Source organism: Dendrobium catenatum, unplaced genomic scaffold (genome assembly GCF_001605985.2).
Source record: "Dendrobium catenatum unplaced genomic scaffold, ASM160598v2 fragScaff_scaffold_1228, whole genome shotgun sequence".
NCBI lineage: Eukaryota > Viridiplantae > Streptophyta > Magnoliopsida > Asparagales > Orchidaceae > Dendrobium > Dendrobium catenatum.
In genome coordinates this window covers 732,463-749,604 of record NW_021319690.1, presented here as the reverse complement: position 1 = coordinate 749,604, position 17,142 = coordinate 732,463, and the positions used below count along the sequence as shown (strand labels likewise).

The window sequence follows — 17,142 nt, the reverse complement described above, 5'->3', positions numbered from 1 at the left end:
TTTTAAATTCATCAGTATCCTTTTATTCCTATAATGCGTCGGAGAAAGCCAAAAAGAAATCACTTTCAAAAAGAAAAAAAGGTCTCCGGAATCGACATGCATTTGCCAAAACTTGTGACCAAATGGACGGCTTGCCTGCCCCACGCTGCCGTGTGCCGCGCTGCTGCCGGGTCGGGTCAACCCGACAACCCGGCCGGGTCGGATCCGGGTTTAAATGTCCGACCCGTTTACATCCAGGTCGGGTCGGGTTCGACCCGAACCCGACGAGTTGACCCGAATTGACACCCCTATCCTTGACCTATGAGAAATTATTATGCCCGGAGAAGACATAGAGAACAATTCAGTTTTATGATAATTAATAGTAAAAGTGTAGTAAAAGTACATTAGTGTATAGTAAAAGAACAATCATGAATAGTAATTACACTTTTATTATTTACAGTCACAAAATCGAACGATTCTATATATTCGGACTCCGCACGTAACAATCTTCGCCTAATTTTTTTAAATGATATATAGGAGAAAAAAAAAACATAAACATAAGCAATAATGTGCCATAACATAAGAACAATTCAACTGTTTATATTTTAAATATTAAATATTATTTTGATTTTTAATATGATTTATTTGTCTTGATAAAATTTATTTTCATCGGGTAAAAAATCTTAATATAATATTTATTTGAAAACTTTTAAAATTAAATTCAGAATTTTTTGCAATTTCATTTCAGCAAGTTTGTTGTTAAATTAAGTATCTTGACAAGACAAATTCAAAGACATCAAAGGTGATCCAATTTAATCCCAAATGAGCCCAAATCAATCATTTAAAATATCGTGGAGAACTCTGAGACATTAGTTGAATGACTAAATAATCTCTAAATCTATGTGTATGCTAAAAAATAAGCAGCTTTATGAGAATGATCCAACAAATACAATATTATTCAATATTGAGGTCATAAAAATCCTTAAATGTTGAATGAACAATTTATGATCAAATGATTCAATATGAGTTGTCCAATTGTGTGTTATTAAATTTGACTAAATTTATCAAAATGGCAATTATAAGTATTATAAATAGACCTTGGTCTTTATATGATAGAATTTATATTTGAGTTGAGAGAGAGCCTGAATGCATGGAATATTCTAAGACTCTTGATATATCATCAAAAATTTATCTTGATCAAGCACGAATCTCGAGGCAAAAATTGAGTTGGAAATTTCAAAAATTAAATTGGAGACTAACTGAACTCCAATTTCAGCAAACTTATAGTCGCCCTTGATCTTTCCCCTGTTTATTGGTCATGTTACTCTTAGAAAACTATAAATAGATCCATCATTTCTCATAGAAGGGGACCTCCAGAGGGGGGGAAGAAGGAGGCCCAAGCAAGAAGAGAAGAGAAGGAAGAGACTCCTCATCGACCACCGTCGGACTTTCACCCGGCAGGCGACCGAAGTCGGACTTCTGCATGATCACCAACTAACGCCGGAATTAAGCAAGGAAGCAATAATAGAATGAAGAAAAGGAAGAGAAGAAAGAGAGCTCTCTTGTCACCAGACTCTTCATCGACCTTCGTCGAACTTTCACCTGGCATGACACCTGTAATCAACTGCAAAATATTAGTGGATTCATTCAAACTAGGCTAGGTCCCATGGTTTTTCCCCTTTTTAGGATTTTTCATGTAAAAAATCTTGTTGTCTCCCGATGAATACTCTACTCTCTCTTTTTATCTGATTGCTTGATGGATCTTCGTACAACGCTAAGACATTAAACTTTATATTTCTCTACCGTCATGAATATTCCAGGACCCAATTAACAACTCTACTTGATATTTAAAACAAACGATCATCACCAGCCATTGTTATCACCTGATTACCATTGTGTGACCACCATTGTTTGATTATTATCATTTTATCACTATCACACAATCGTCATCTCCACATTGTAATCGCTTTATTGTCATTCACCCATCGTCTCTCAACCATCATTGTCTAATTGTCATCACTCAATTGTCATCATCCAATCGTCATATCTTGATTGTCGTCGCCCAACTATCTTTGTTTAATTGTCATCACTTGAATAATGTCATTAGGGCTATAAACGAACCGAACCGAGCCTAGTATGTGAGTGTTCATGTTTGAGTTCATTTATTATTAGCTTGTTCAAGTTTTGTTTGTGTTCATGTTTGATTCATTTAAATTAATGGTGTTCATGTTTTGTTCATGTTATGTTCATGTTCAGTTCATTTAGTGTTTATTGAGCTTTAAACAAAACAAGCAAGCCTTAACGAGCTATGTTCGTGAACATATTTAGCAAATTTGTTTACACTTCATGCATAATTCTAATAAGTATTCTTGAGCTATCAAATGAGCAAGATCATGAATAAAACATAACTAGTATTTTCGAGCTACCAAATGAGCTCGTTCACGAACAAACGATCTATGATTCATCTTATATTGTTCATGAACATCTTAAACAAACAATCTAACAAACATTGACAAATGTGAAATGTTTATTATTCATGAACAAATTCATTCTATTGAAGGTATAAAATAAAATGAAATTAAATTTATAATAAAAGTAATTGTTTATTTAAAATGAAAATATGATTAATATGTATGAATATATTTACCGAGCTTATTCACGAGTTCTAAATCGAACACGAATCAAGCTTTTATCGAGCTTCTTATCGAGCTTAATGTCGAGCTTGTTCACGAGCTTCAAATGATGTTGTTTGTGAACAGAACTGAACTGAACACATTAGTGTTCAAGCTTGTTTATGTAAGGATTGAGTATTAAAAATGTTGTTCAAATTTCTTTGTTTAGTTAGTTAAACGATCGCAAATGGGTTTTAATCGAACCAAGCAACTAGTAGCTCATCAAACGTTTGGTCCGCTTGCAGCCCAAAATGTCACGCCCATCTTCTCAATTTGAGGGAGAGAGCAAACTCTAATAACATACCTATATAGTGGATCATTTATCTAGATCAAGCGTCATTTTTTTTTCTTTTTGGAAAATTCAAGTTAAAATTCAGGTGTCTCTTTGTATAAAAAAATAAGATATAATAATTCAATATCTATTATCATAAATTTTTAACAAGCAACAACGAGCATGAATTTGAATGCTAATATATATAAATATATGCATAAATCCCAAGCTCTCATTCATAAGTTCACATAAAAATTAGTGAGAAATTATAATGAAAGGCTGTCCATCATGATTTTTTTTGAACATTTAGACTAATTAAGATAAATTCACACATATATCACATACATTACTCAAACTCAAGACATCTTGATAATCAAAAGTCAAAACTCTCAACCAACAAATTAAAATGAGTTGAATGTTCATCATGATCTAATAATTGAGAAATTTAGCTCGCACAATTAAATCATATAATATTAAGGGTTGATTTGGTTCGGCGTAATTAGTGTTGTTTACGTTCTGTAACGTGAAAAAAGATGTCGGTTACTGTTTGGATGCATATCTTTTACAAAATTGTGTTTTTCAAACCTTCATTATCGTACCGATTTATGAAGCTTTTATTTTTACTTCTGTGTTAGTAAAAGACAGTTTTGAAACCACTATTACTCAGCAAAACTCCTCATACTATCCGTTAGATCCTTCACTTGAGGAAGAAACACTTCCACCGGATCTTGAGAGAGGAGGAGGGAGAGAGGAGAGGGGAGGAGAGCCAAATACCGAATTCTTATTTCTTTCTTGGCCACTTCTATTACAACCTAAAGACCTCTTTATATAGACTCCTAAGACTATTCAAAGCAACACAAATGGCTACACTATGCCATACAAGAAATCTAAACTGAAGCAATCCTAAATCTAGGAATAAATACACAACACTATCAAATGAGGCCTAAATTTGCTTTAAAATTAATTAAATTCTTATGCCTGAATTGATTAATGCTAAATATCCACATACATACACACGTACGTACGCGAAGAGAGTGATAACACGTGTACACCTGCATGTTTCGCACATAGCTAATTTCTCGGAATTAGTCCATCCTCAGCTGGGAACAAGAAGTTTGAATGCTCGACTACATCCGGCGCCGCCCGCCTCTACCCTGCCCTATAAGTAACTTCGACACCCGGCGGTCGAACCAGAAGCAAGCGACAAACATAGAAAAAGAGCTATAGGGCAAGCTAGCATTCAATTTGAAACCAAAAAGGTTTGAGAAATGAGCGGTAGCTTTCTGAGGAGCGGCGGCATGAGAGCCCGCGAACTTCTCCGTCGCTCCCGTGTCCCGGTTTCTTCTAGCTTTGCGCAACGGCCTAGGGCTTACGTACGCTCATTTCCGGCCGCGGCAAAGGTCAGCCAAGACTCGTCTTCTCATCTTTCCCCAGCCGTATCCTCTTTTCTATCATCAGCCGCTTCCAGGAATGGGTTCGTGAGTTGGTATCTAGGGATGATCGAAGCACGACCTATTTTGACGAAGAGCATAACATCCGGAGCTATATTCATCGCTGCCGATATTTCGTCGCAGGTACAGTTCTATTGGAATGGGAGTTGGGGTCAAAACTTTGTAATGATGGCGTTCTATGGAAGTGAATTGGAGTGTCAATAGTTTTGGGATATTAAACCTGGAAAGCAAAGCACACAATGGATGCCTTCCTGGCGACAGGATATATGTATAGTGATTTTGCTCCTGGATTAATTTTGAGTAATTGTTGTTTGTTTTATGACAGGTGGTCACTCTTCCAGCTTCAGATTCTTTTGATTGGATACGAACACTTCGTATGGGTAGTTATGGGACGCTAGTTGCTGGTCCATCATTGCATCTATGGTTCAATTTTGCTTCAAGAATTATCCCAAAACGAGATGTAATCAGTACACTGAAGAAAATATTTATCGGGCAAACTTGCTTTGGACCAATTATGACATCCATTTTTTTCTCTGTGAATGCTGGGCTACAAGGTAAATTTTAGATAGTACTTCTTTGGTGTGCTGGTTACTGATTCACGTATTCGTCGTGATTCAATTTGTGATTGTGCTGATCCATGTGTTGAGGTTTTGGGGTTTAGAATTTAGGGTTTAAGATTTTTATTTTGGGTTTTTTTTTTCCTTAAGGCATTTTGTTAAATGTTTAGGTTAATTTTTGCAATCTAACGCCTAGTTATCTAAAGCTAAGATTATAAGCTTGATTTGTGCCATCTAATTTTAGTAAATTTCACTACATTGCATTTTAATGGTATGCATTGTCTTGAAACTGATGAAGCATTTTAATGGTATGCATTATCTTGAAACTGATGAAGCAACTAAACATTTGCTTCTCTTTTCTATGGTACTACAATTCACAAGTATGAATATCACATGACTTACAGGCATTGGCCTCATAGCATTATTTGTTATGCAACGTTGGTATATCGATCAATACATACAATGAATGTAGATGATCATAACTGTTGATGTTTGTAGGAAATAAAGAGAATTATTTTATCTTCATATTTAAATGAAATTGTAGTCAAATTAGAGCTTTTATTAACTTAAACTTATAGTTTATCAATTAAAATACGAAATTAGTATTTGTTACATGTTATAAATATGTGTAATATAGTAGTGGAATGTAGAATTTTCTTTGGTGCAATTCTAGAGTAATGTTGCTTAGCATCAAATGCTATTGGTACAAGGTAGGTCTTCAGGTTCAGATTGGGTGAACCTTGAAGATGCCGTTCGGTGGCAAAATTGAAAGAGGAAGGCAAGGAGGTGCTGTGGTTGCAGGAGATCGAGTAGTCACAAAGTATGGAGTTGCATTGAGATGGTCTTAGTCATTGGCGCAGGATAAGCTGAAGTAAGTGCTTCAAAACTGACAGGTCTCATAGTCTCAAGGTCATGGCAACATCGACGAGGCCAATAATTAGACAAATGATACTGACCTTGATAGCTTTTGCTAGATTGAAGAGGCAAAGTAGCCTCTTTTTGCTCTAATTGCATTTTGTAGAGGGCATGACAACATGTGGAGGTGGTTGTAAGGTTAGGGAATGATGATTCACAAATTAGTGGTCATTATGATGTGGGGGACTGGTATGGTAGTTTAAGGATGTGGTTGAGTAGAATTAAGTTTGTGTTGGGGGAGGACAGTGACAGTGGATCGATTGGGCTGGGGGTAGGTTTTATTTATTTATTTAGCTATTTTTTTTTGTTCTAAAACCTTAGTTTGGAGATAAATGTTATAAAATAAAGGATATAGGACTAGTAAAACAAAGAATGAGCATATGATATGTAATTATAGTGAACCTGAGGAAGATTCAAAATAATCAATACGTATTATATTATTAAGATTAAGTGGAACATTGAGGTGATATGTTGGATCTATTTTGTAGAAAAATATGAATATATATGAGAATATAAAAGTATAAATTGATGGTTTAAAAGAAAAAAAAAATGCCTCGAACATTATGCGATACTTAAAGGTAAATTTTATAAAATTGTAATTATGATAATTATGCTTTATGAATCTCTATGCTTGACATTAAAAAAATCATTGGTATCCAAAATTAAGCTTGGAAGAAATGTGATCAAACAACTCAAGTTACACAACACAACCTTATATTACCAAACAAAGCCTTGTGAGTCTTTTGCTAAAACAAGTTTGCAGTTATGCCTCCATACATCTTGCAGGTGGTAGAATAGACTGCACTGCACTTTGCCTCATTATTTCTAGCAAGATGTAGAATATTGTGCTTTCCGATTAAGGCTCGGAATGTTTTAGCAAGTAGCATGTTGAATGAGTTAATGAACTTACCCAGTCGAGTGTTTTGGAAGGCATGTCATCAAACAATCCCCCCAGTTTTGTCAAATAAGATTGATCATATATAATTACATTTTTTAATTTCATACTTCTATGCCATCTTTACGGTACTTTAAATTACTGATGATAATAAAATCAATAAATGTGCTTTAGCATATAGGTCCTTCACTAAACTTCAAAATCAAGCTTGCACCCCTATGTGCACCCGCTCCTCAGCATTCCCATGAAGTTTGTTACCATCTCTACGATCATTTTATCTATTTCCTTCGGGTAGAATAAGCACAGCTTAGCTGGGGTTCCTTGGTTGAGTTAGCTTCACTATATATTTTTCTTTATAATTCCTCAATGACTTATATGCTTTCAAGTGTTTTATGTATTTTTGAATTCTGCTGCATATTGATGTAACCGGGTAGATAGAACTATTGTGTTTCACAAATTGTGTTCAGATGACGGCTTTCAATATTTTGGCATCATTGATGATTTGTCTTTCATTTGTCTAAATCTTTTTATAGAACACTTGGCTACCAAGATTAAAATATCTAAATTTGGGTTTCTCGACCAAAAGCAGGTCTACGAGCTACCTATTATTTTGAAGTAATGTGTCTTAAATAGATTTTGTTTTTTTATGATAGTTCCTTGTGGTGTAATTATGTGATTTTGTGCTCAAACAGGCAACCAAATGAGCCGTTATAGTAGTTTTATTTTTTGGTTTGTGCATCAGGTTATTCTAGGATTCCATATGCTTTCTTTCACTTTCACGACTGTCTAGTGCATAAATGCTATAGTTATAATGAAGCAGAAAAATCTTCAGGCAATAAACAATATGAGCTTCGCTGTCAAGCCCGGGAGCATAGCTTTCTTCTGCGCAATTTGCAATTTAAATTAATTAAAATACATCATAAGTTGCTGATTAAGCATTTGCATCATTTTTTTTTTTATGAAAATCAATGCCATCATTTCAATGTTCTTTGAATTAGTATTTACCGTGGTTTGCAAATTGTAAAACCTAAGTGAGTTTCTGTTTCTCGTATCAAGTTCTTATTAGATCATCTCCAACTGAACTGCATACCACCGTATGTTGTCGGACATTCGGTCCATTCAAACTCCAAATCTCATGCCAAAGTTCGGCGGGTAAACAGTGTGACACCAATATTGGCATCACTGTTCACCTACGCAAAAAAAATTGGGCTACGGGATTTACCGAAGAAGCGCATGAAAGATGAGAAAAGCGGGAAAGAAAAGAAAATGATTACCTTCACATGAAGCCCACGAAAGAAGAGAGAAAATGCCGTTCGATTGTAGATGAATTATTGCATTTTGAAGTTTTGCTGTATTTTGGAGTCGAAAATGGGGTTTTCAGTTGGAGATGCCCTTAAACGTCTTATATTTCCCTCGCATAATACATTTGAACCTGGTAGCACGAAAACTTTATGAACAAGGTTAAGCTAAATTACATAGATAGAAGTTGCAGTACTTGTCTAGTTCAGTTTTCAATCACATTTGGTCCTTGCGATGAATGCACCGCCATATATGAAATTGCATGATATAACCTATAATTATCTTCTCTTCTATTGCATTTTTGTAATTCATGGAATCACAGGTGAATCTGCTGCTGAAATTTTGGCCAGATTGAAGAGAGACTTGCTACCAACTTTATTGAACGGCCTAGCCTACTGGCCCATCTGCGACTTTGTTACCTTCAGATTCATCCCTGTTCGGCTACAGGTATATATAAATATATATATCATCATCATGATATATTTTTTTCTGCTTATTCATTTATTTTCTCTCATATCTGCTTTGTTCTCAGCCTTTGGTTAGCAATTCATTCTCATTTCTGTGGACCATTTACCTCACATACATGGCAAGTTTGCAGAAGGCATCGCCTCCTCATATTGCAGCCAACTGACCTCAACGCCATGCCTGTATTTTCTGCTCTATAGCTCCTCAGATTAGTGGCCTTCCAATTCTTTGCATATTTTTCATTATTGGATAATTAGAAATTTCATTTTGTCCAGGTTTAGGTTACTTTTCACTTGGTGGGGTACTTTATGTATGTATTTGACTTAATGCAATTTTGCAGTTTCTCTTTTCTGGGAAATTTATGTAGTAAGCTACTTTTTCAATCTTTCTTTGCGGGAAATGTATGAGTATTTTCTATCAATGAAATTCTAGACTTACTTTTTGTATGTTTTTTGTTGTCAATCTTGCAAAGCTCTTTATCATTTAGGCTTTGAGATTTAATTGAACCTTCCAGAATTTCTAGCAAATTCCTAATATGTTAATGTTTATGATCATACCTCCCAAAATATAGATTAATTATTATGTGCGGATGCTAAACCTCATTCTGAGACCAATCATAATGTGCCACGCCACCTCTTCGCTCAATATTCTGAGACCAACCATAATGTGTCACGTTACCCCTTCGCTCGGTACCGTGGTTTTGTACTGCTGATGTGTGTATTATGGTTAGTCTCCGAACGAAGTTTTGCATCCGGTCTCCGCACAGAATAATTTCTCCAAAATATATCTCGTTAGTCATGCATCATTTTTAATTTATATTTTTTTTTTCATATTTGTAGTCAGCTTTATCAAGACATCTTGAAACCAAGAAGGCAAGAAGATACACTCTCAAGGTAATCCAACTAGAACATATTAAATGTAATATATTTAATACAACTATTTCTATTTTATAGTAAACTATGATTTATATAAATAATATTTATTACATTCAATAAGAATAATGCACTTCAAAAGTATATCTATTATAAGGATCAATATATAGAATTTAAAAATATCTATGAATTAATTATAGAACTCAAGGATAATTCTCCTAATAAATAAGGGTACGCTCATTTCGTAATAATTACTAATAATATGCCTCCACTATGAGTGAGAGATTCCAAGTTAATTAAGATTCCATCAATCAATCCAATGAAATCAACCCAAGGGTTGTACAAATAGGAATCCTAATTTAATTTCTAATACCTTATTAAAGAATCAATCATATGATAATATTTATTTGTGACGACTTTATTCATGTTTCTTAAAGTATTTTTTTAGAGAAAAAAATTACTAATAATATGCCTCCACTATGAGTGAGAGATTCCAAGTTAATTAAGATTCCATCAATCAATCCAATGAAATCAACCCAAGGGTTGTACAAATAGGAATCCTAATTTAATTTCTAATACCTTATTAAAGAATCAATCATATGATAATATTTATTTGTGACGGCTTTATTCATGCTTCTTAAAGTATTTTTTAAAAAAAAAATTAAAATTTTTACTTGGAAGCTGCTTTAAGAAGCCGAAAGAAAGCCGTCCTAAACGAAGCCTTAATCTATTTAAAACTTAATTATATATATTAAAGACAATTAATATATGCTAGATGAGAGAGTAATTCTCATAGGTTAGATTAATGGCACTTCAATAGCATTGCCAACACCCATAACTAGAGTTTAAGAGTGATGATGTAGCGTAATTGCTCATTTTATCTGTATTCTAAAATATAGAAGACTAATATAATTGATTAAAAAAACATTTTTAACAATATTTTATATGCTGAAAAAAAAATGAATAATAAAATTTTCATATTTTGTAAATATCTTAATTTTTTTCAAAATCATTAAGATTTTGCTCTTTTTTTTTTCATCCGGTTCTATATGTTAAATGATTAATGCTTCAATTTTCTATACTTCTTGATATATAAATTTATCAAAATTGATTTTATAATAATTATAATTTATTTAATTATATTCATATTTAATATTTTGTAATATCAAAATCAGATTTAAAATTAGGGGGATTTACATAAATATCAATTTATTTCATGTTATTTATATATCTAATACTCAAAACATTAATATTAGTTGTCTATCACTCATATACAACTTAAATATGAAATATACTACTCATATCACCTAATAAACTTTAATATTTTATTGAAAGATTTACATATATACCATTATATACTATTTTATTTATATATTTAACATCTAAAATTTTTATATTACACACATACCACCAATAGTTCACTTTCATATTAAATATGAGTGGTAGAAATAAAACATATAAGTGGTAGGAATGAAATATGAGTGAATATTTGATATTAAAATAATATAAGATAATATATATATAATATTAAAATTTTTGTTGTTAGATGTGTAAATAAGATTGTGTAATCGTGATAAGTATGTAAATCTCCTATTTTATTTTATATGCACATATTTTATTTATTAGATAAGTAAATAGCATTAAATAAAATGGTATGTATGTAAATATGTGATTCCATCAGGAATTTTTATTGCATCCTCCCACCTGACGTAGAGATACGCCCTCCCACCGCTAAAAAACTCAGTTTTTGCTCGGTATTGCTAGTTATTATTTGGTATTAACGAAGAATATCATCATGTGAAGACTAATACCGAGTTATACTGAGCTATACCGAGCAATACCGAGCTATACCGAGCAATACAAAAAAATATCTAGTTTTTCCTAGAAAAAACTCAGTATTGCTCGGTATAGCTCGGTATAGCTCGGTATAATTCGGTATTGATCTTCACATGATGATATTCTTCGTTAATACCAAATAATAGCTAGCAATATCGAGCAAAAACTAATTTTTTTAATAATGAGAGGACGTATCTCTGCATCAGTTGAAAGGACGCAATAAAAATTCTTCGATCAGACATTGAGATTGAGATTCCCTAATTCTTCCCTCCGTCGGTATCATATTTCAGCCGCTCGTTCCTCATCCTCAGATATGTAAGGCTTGTAAGCCTTCCAAGTTTCTGTGCAGTTCCTCTGGGAGAAGAACATGGCTCTGAGCACAGTTTGTCCAGTCTCCTGTCGTCCTTCCCTCCAACCTCTTCAGTTCTTAAGACCCCCTTCAATCGGAACCTCGTCCTCTCCCCTCTTCCACGGTCACCTGGACTCGAAAAGCTTCTTCCTTTGTCCTCTCTCTGTATGTACGCATCATCATCCAATATTAGCTTATTCTGGAAGTAACGATAGCATTGAAACCGAGAGGTTGAAATCCTGCTTACTCGACGACGACCTACTGAGGCGCATCGTAGTGAAAAAGGATGCTCATCAAGCTATTGAGATGATTGCCGAGGCGAAGACGAATGTGAGCGGCGGTACTGTTGAGAATGATGATTGCCGTCTGATAATTGAAGCGGCACTTGTTGAAAAGAATGTTGAATTGGCACTCTCTGTATTCTACGCAATGCTCTCTGGCCGTGCTCAAGGTTCAGGTTTTTCTTCGTTGTTTACATTATCTTCAAATTTCTTTATTTTGTGGTTATGAAAATATGCATGTTTCGGATTACACAGAAGGCGTCGATTGGGTTATTGATTTTAGTATTCGCAGGAATGAATGAGGTGGCAAATCTTGAGAGGTGGGGTTGGGCTAGGCCGAATGTGCAGACCTATGCGTTGTTGGTTCGAGGATTGGCAGCTTGCTTAAGAGTCGCGGATGCATTAGGGATTATAGGTCTGGTTTCTGGAGCAGGAGTTGCTTCAGAGGATGAGGTATTTAGGCTTTTTTTCCTGGTTGTCAATGTTCATCTATTAAATTTTGTCATGTGTTTTTTTTCTTCATGATTGCATTTATTTTTGAATTTATTAGGTTTCATATAAATTGTTCTTTGATTTGGCATCAATCAAATGCCAGGAAATTTTAAAGGTTTTCGGGAAATTTATTGATGTACAACTCTACAGAAGATTCATGGAAATTTTTTTATTGATTGAATGCCACTCAAATCTTTTAGTTTTTATAAAGACGTTGCTCTGGTTAGTTGTTATTAACTTAAAGGGAATATATAATTGTCATTTCAAAAAAATATCCAGAACGTGGGGCTAGTGTGGTCTTTGAATCCTCAAAGGCCAATCCCTACCCATGGGTATGATAAGGCAAGGATGGGTGAAGTTAACTTAAACTTATAGGCCATATATTATGCAAAAATTGGGTTGGGTGGGTCACTAATCCCATGCCCAAGCGTTGGTTTATTTTTATTACTCATGTAAGAATAAGAAGTATGGTTTTAAGAGTTGACTGAGGCTCTGTTTGGGATAACTTTCATACTGCTGCTTAAAATAACTTTTTAGTATAAAATTTTCTAATTCAAGAATTTTTTGTGCTAGAAAGTTGTTTTAAAAAGCAATAAAAAGTTGTCCCAAATGAAGCCTGAGTGACATATTTGGAGGAATGAAAACATTAAGGTGGTATACTGATAAGATTTAATATTTGGGTGGTATTCTACACTGAAAAAATTGTTATTTATTGGGTTGAGAACATTCCATTTCTGGCTTATATGATACATATTCATGTTTTTAAATTCCTTTGTAAACCATTCAGTGCAAAGCACGGTTTGGGAATTTTTGTTCTTTTTTTTTTAATACACTTACATTTTATAGCGAGATTGTGACGGTGAATGTAGAAACGTAGAACTAAATTTCATTCTTCCATATTATCCTATTTCTCTCTCTTCCACTTTGGTTCTAATTATCTCCAGATGATTCATCTTCATCCTTCTATTCGGCAATTGATATCACATTTGTAGGTCATTTTATGATTCTTTGTTAGTTTTAATTTTCATTTTCCCTAAACGAGGTAAAGGATGGCATTTACATCTGTATTCTATATTTTAGGTGCCCTTTGGAATGATAGTCCAATGCCCAATTTGTATGTTAGCAATTGCTGTTGCACAACCTCAACATGGTGTTCAGGTAATACTATCCAAGATCAGCTGTAAGCTCTCTCATTTTGCTGAAACATGCATATTTATAAACGCATGCGTGTGTGAATATGTTCACATGCTTAATTTTATTTGTAAACTCTTCACTACTATACTACATTATTCACTTTTTTTAATTGCGCAAGAATTCATCTAAATTCTTGATTGATTTAGTATATTATTGTTCTTGCTTAACATAAGCTTAAGATCTGCACATCGCTGCCATGGTACTTACCACGACATCGACTATTTCCTCCATATCCAATTAGTTTGGTTAAGGATCATGGTGCTTTTTATCCAAGTTGGATCCTCAAATGGTGAAAATTGTAAAGAATGTTTCACTTGCTAAATTCCAACTACCTGTAAATAGGTTGATGGACCGGGCATTCTTAGGAAGATATGTGGGTTTTATGAACCAACAATTTTGCGCAGTGATTCATAGCCAACCTTATGGTGCAAGTTCAAAGTAAGAGGGTAGAACGGATTTAGAAAAGTTTTAGGGGTTTTTCTCGAGGTTCAATATTTTTCTATTAATCAATTAAGAGTATCTCAAGAATTGTCTCTTGTTGTAGACTTTTTTCTTGTGCTTCTTTTTTTTGTTGTGGACATGTAGGGGCGGATCCAACTTTTTTTTTTAGGGTGAGCTAATTTTTTTTTTTTGTGGGGATGGGCAAAGACGCATATGATTGATAAAATTAGGACAAAAAACATTTTTGAGGGGGGGGAGGAAATATCCAAAATACTCAAAATATTTCAAAATTTCAATTATGAGATATACTCATTAGGGAAAGATCTAGCTTCTTTTTTTAGGATGAATAATTTTTTATTTTTATGAGAGATGGGCAAAGACGCATAGCTTTGATAAAATTAGAGCAAATTTTTTTTTTTTTTGATTGGGGGGCAAAATGCCCAAAATATTTATCCAAAATACTCAAAATATTTAATATTTTTTTTGAGGGCAGGCATTTGCCCACCTTGAGTACATGGGGGATCCGCCCATGTGGACATGTTCTCTGTTTGCTTTTGAGTTTTCTTCCACAGTTCTAGCGGATAATATGCCAATGGTTGGATCATTCTCCTAGATAGCTGAAAACAACAAATGATTATTTTTCTTAGCTGGACACCACACACTCTCGTTATTTTTGTCCTAGACAACAACTAGGTGTTGTTTTCACTTCTATCATGTTGATACAACAAACATGTTTTTTGTTTTATCTTGTACATTGATGCAAAAAGTAATTTGTTTATCTGGTTTTAGTTTGAAATCAAGAGTAGCAGCAAGGGATGCAAACGGAGAAAACAATAACTGACACTATTTGCTACTAAAAATGTTTCTATGCTTTGAAATGTTTGCTGCTGTACTGCCATGTTGTTGTAATCCAGCAAATCTGCTCCGTTTCCTACGATACCAATGTTGGTGACAGGAGAGAAAAAAAGGAAATTTAAATGATTTTGAGAGTGAATTTTTTGATTGATTTTAATATAGAAATTAAGCTTATATATGGGCAACTACAATAGGAAATAATTTAAAAAATGATATTTATCCATCCAAAATAGTAATATTAACTCTTAAAGAAACTTCATAATGTTAATAATCCTATCTTCAAATATCAAACTAGTTAAGTTCAAATTTAAAATATAATTACAGCAGAATTTACCCCATTTCAAAAATTAAAATTCAAAAGATAAATTTTCTAAAACATATAAAAGTTTATACTTATCTCATTGTAATCTGGATTAGTTTCAATGCTCTAGACTTTTGCCCCATGGTCTTGATTATGAAGCCTCCAAGTGATGTTGTCTTTGACAAACCCCTGTTGCTGTTCTCTTGAATCCTTGTATGATTTGGAAATCAACACCAATGACAATCTCTATCCAGATGTTGAGCTATTAAGATGCAATAAACATTTTACCTTTGATTTTTCATGACCTTGCGTCGAAAGTCTGATTATAGATGATATGATTGATTATCTACTATATTTGATGTGCATTTGCTAATTTCTAGAGGGTATGTTGTTAAGGAGTGTGAACTAAAGGGGATTAAAGTTGGGCCAGATACATTAATGGTTAAGCTCATTTTCAATCTTATTTCTTAAGCATATATTTGAGGGCTAACCCTTATTTTTTTACACTAATATATATGTTCAACTATCTGATATTGGACTATACCCAAACTGTCACGTGCCGTAATAATCTCCCTTTTACATAAAAGTTGTCTACATCAGCAATCAAATAGAAACATCATAACGTATTATGTATTAAGTGCCCATTCAATCATGATCTGTTGTGCAAGTTTTCTGCTTTTGAACCTTGCTCATTCAGGGTTGATTGGCCAATAACCTTAAGTACCATAATCCTTGTAAACTATTCAATCTCAATCAAACCATTGAATTTGATACCACTTATTAGGGAATGTAAAGAAAATAGAGACCATAAATACTAATGTGTAACACTAAAGCATAAGCTTATGCATAAGGCCAACCATTTGATATTTCTACACTAACATTTTTTTTTTTCAATTATTTGATGTGGAATTAAACTCAAAGTCTCATGTGCCTTAATGTACACTAGGAAATACAATTTGATTCCCTCATTGTGACCTAGAAGGTTATGGGTTTGAAGTTGGAAACAACATTTTTGTGCATTGTGCTCAATTTGGCCATTGTTTTAGTTTTTAGGTTAAAAATGAGTTTGGCCATTGGTGCATTGTGCTCAATTTTATTTCCTCTTTTTTCCATGCTCTCTAGTAAACGATATTAGGGCCAAGGATTTGATTATGATAGGGTGAGATTGATCGATTTGGTGATTTGTGGGTCCCATAATTCTTTGTTACCTTATCTATATACATCCAATTTCTATAGTTGATTCTTGTAGCAACCTGTAGGTCTAATACCTATCTTGTACGTAGCTAGTTGACCACGCACTTGGTCCTATATTTCATGCTACAATGTCTCATCATGATTTCCTTATGGGTTGGCTAGTTCACATTGAACATATAACCACTATTTCTTGGATTGTTGCCTTGCTTACATGTTAATACATACTGTAAGAACCGGCTGGTCAGGTTCAGCTGAATTGGACCTTGCGCTGAAGCTGGCGAGCGGAACTAGGCAAAGTAGGAACAATCGAGCGGAAAATCGAGCAGACTGAAGGTGTAAGCGGGCGAGCAAAGTGGAGTGTTTGGAAATAAAAAAATATGACTCCTCATGAGAGATATCTTTGTTTCAATCACTCCACTGAAAGTAAAATGCGTGAGAGGAAATCATATCGAGAGGAAGAAGAAGGAGAAGCGAGGTAATAGAGAAGGAAAAGGGAGCATGGAATGAACTTGAGCAAAGAATGGGGGGGGGAGAGAGAGAGAGAGAGAGAGAGAGAGAGAGAGAGAGATGTGAAACAAAACATGCGATTTAGTTACTTTAAGAAATTAAAGAGAGCAATTTTAACAAAATAATCCAAAGTAAATTTATTGCTTATAACATTGGTTTGATCCTTAGAATTCTTAGTTTTAACTTGCTTAGGCAAAGAAGAGCGAGGTCGGTTAACCAAACAATTTCAGAAAACACAAAGATCAATTGTAACACTACGACGGTAAACAAGAATCCGCAATTTAATAATAAGAACTTTCACCTTTGGAGCCCATAC

General features: G+C 34.0%; 2 protein-coding genes across 3 annotated transcripts in view; both read left to right on the top strand.

The window, feature by feature from the left end:
- The first annotated feature begins 4,001 nt into the window (after positions 1–4,001).
- LOC110096157 (protein SYM1) lies at positions 4,002–8,942 on the top strand. 2 transcript variants are annotated; one of them, XM_028699289.1, is made up of 5 exons: positions 4,002–4,496; positions 4,699–4,927; positions 8,362–8,486; positions 8,572–8,686; positions 8,780–8,942. In XM_028699289.1, exons 1-4 carry the CDS (start codon positions 4,191–4,193, stop codon positions 8,668–8,670), a joined length of 759 nt encoding a protein of 252 aa, XP_028555122.1. In that variant the 5' UTR covers positions 4,002–4,190; the 3' UTR covers positions 8,671–8,686; positions 8,780–8,942. The 2 variants fall into 2 exon arrangements, with proteins under 2 accessions (XP_028555122.1, XP_020677611.1); XM_020821952.2 differs by having other exon boundaries at positions 8,572–8,942.
- Positions 8,943–11,488: 2,546 nt separating this feature from the next.
- The window catches only part of LOC110096149, a 17,123-nt gene continuing 11,469 nt past the window's right edge, over positions 11,489–17,142 (top strand). The window contains exons 1-3 of the mRNA XM_020821938.2: positions 11,489–12,012; positions 12,135–12,295; positions 13,415–13,492. Coding sequence (XP_020677597.1) covers positions 11,580–12,012; positions 12,135–12,295; positions 13,415–13,492 — 672 coding nt within the window. The 5' untranslated portion in view covers positions 11,489–11,579. The remainder of the gene's footprint in view (positions 12,013–12,134; positions 12,296–13,414; positions 13,493–17,142) is intronic.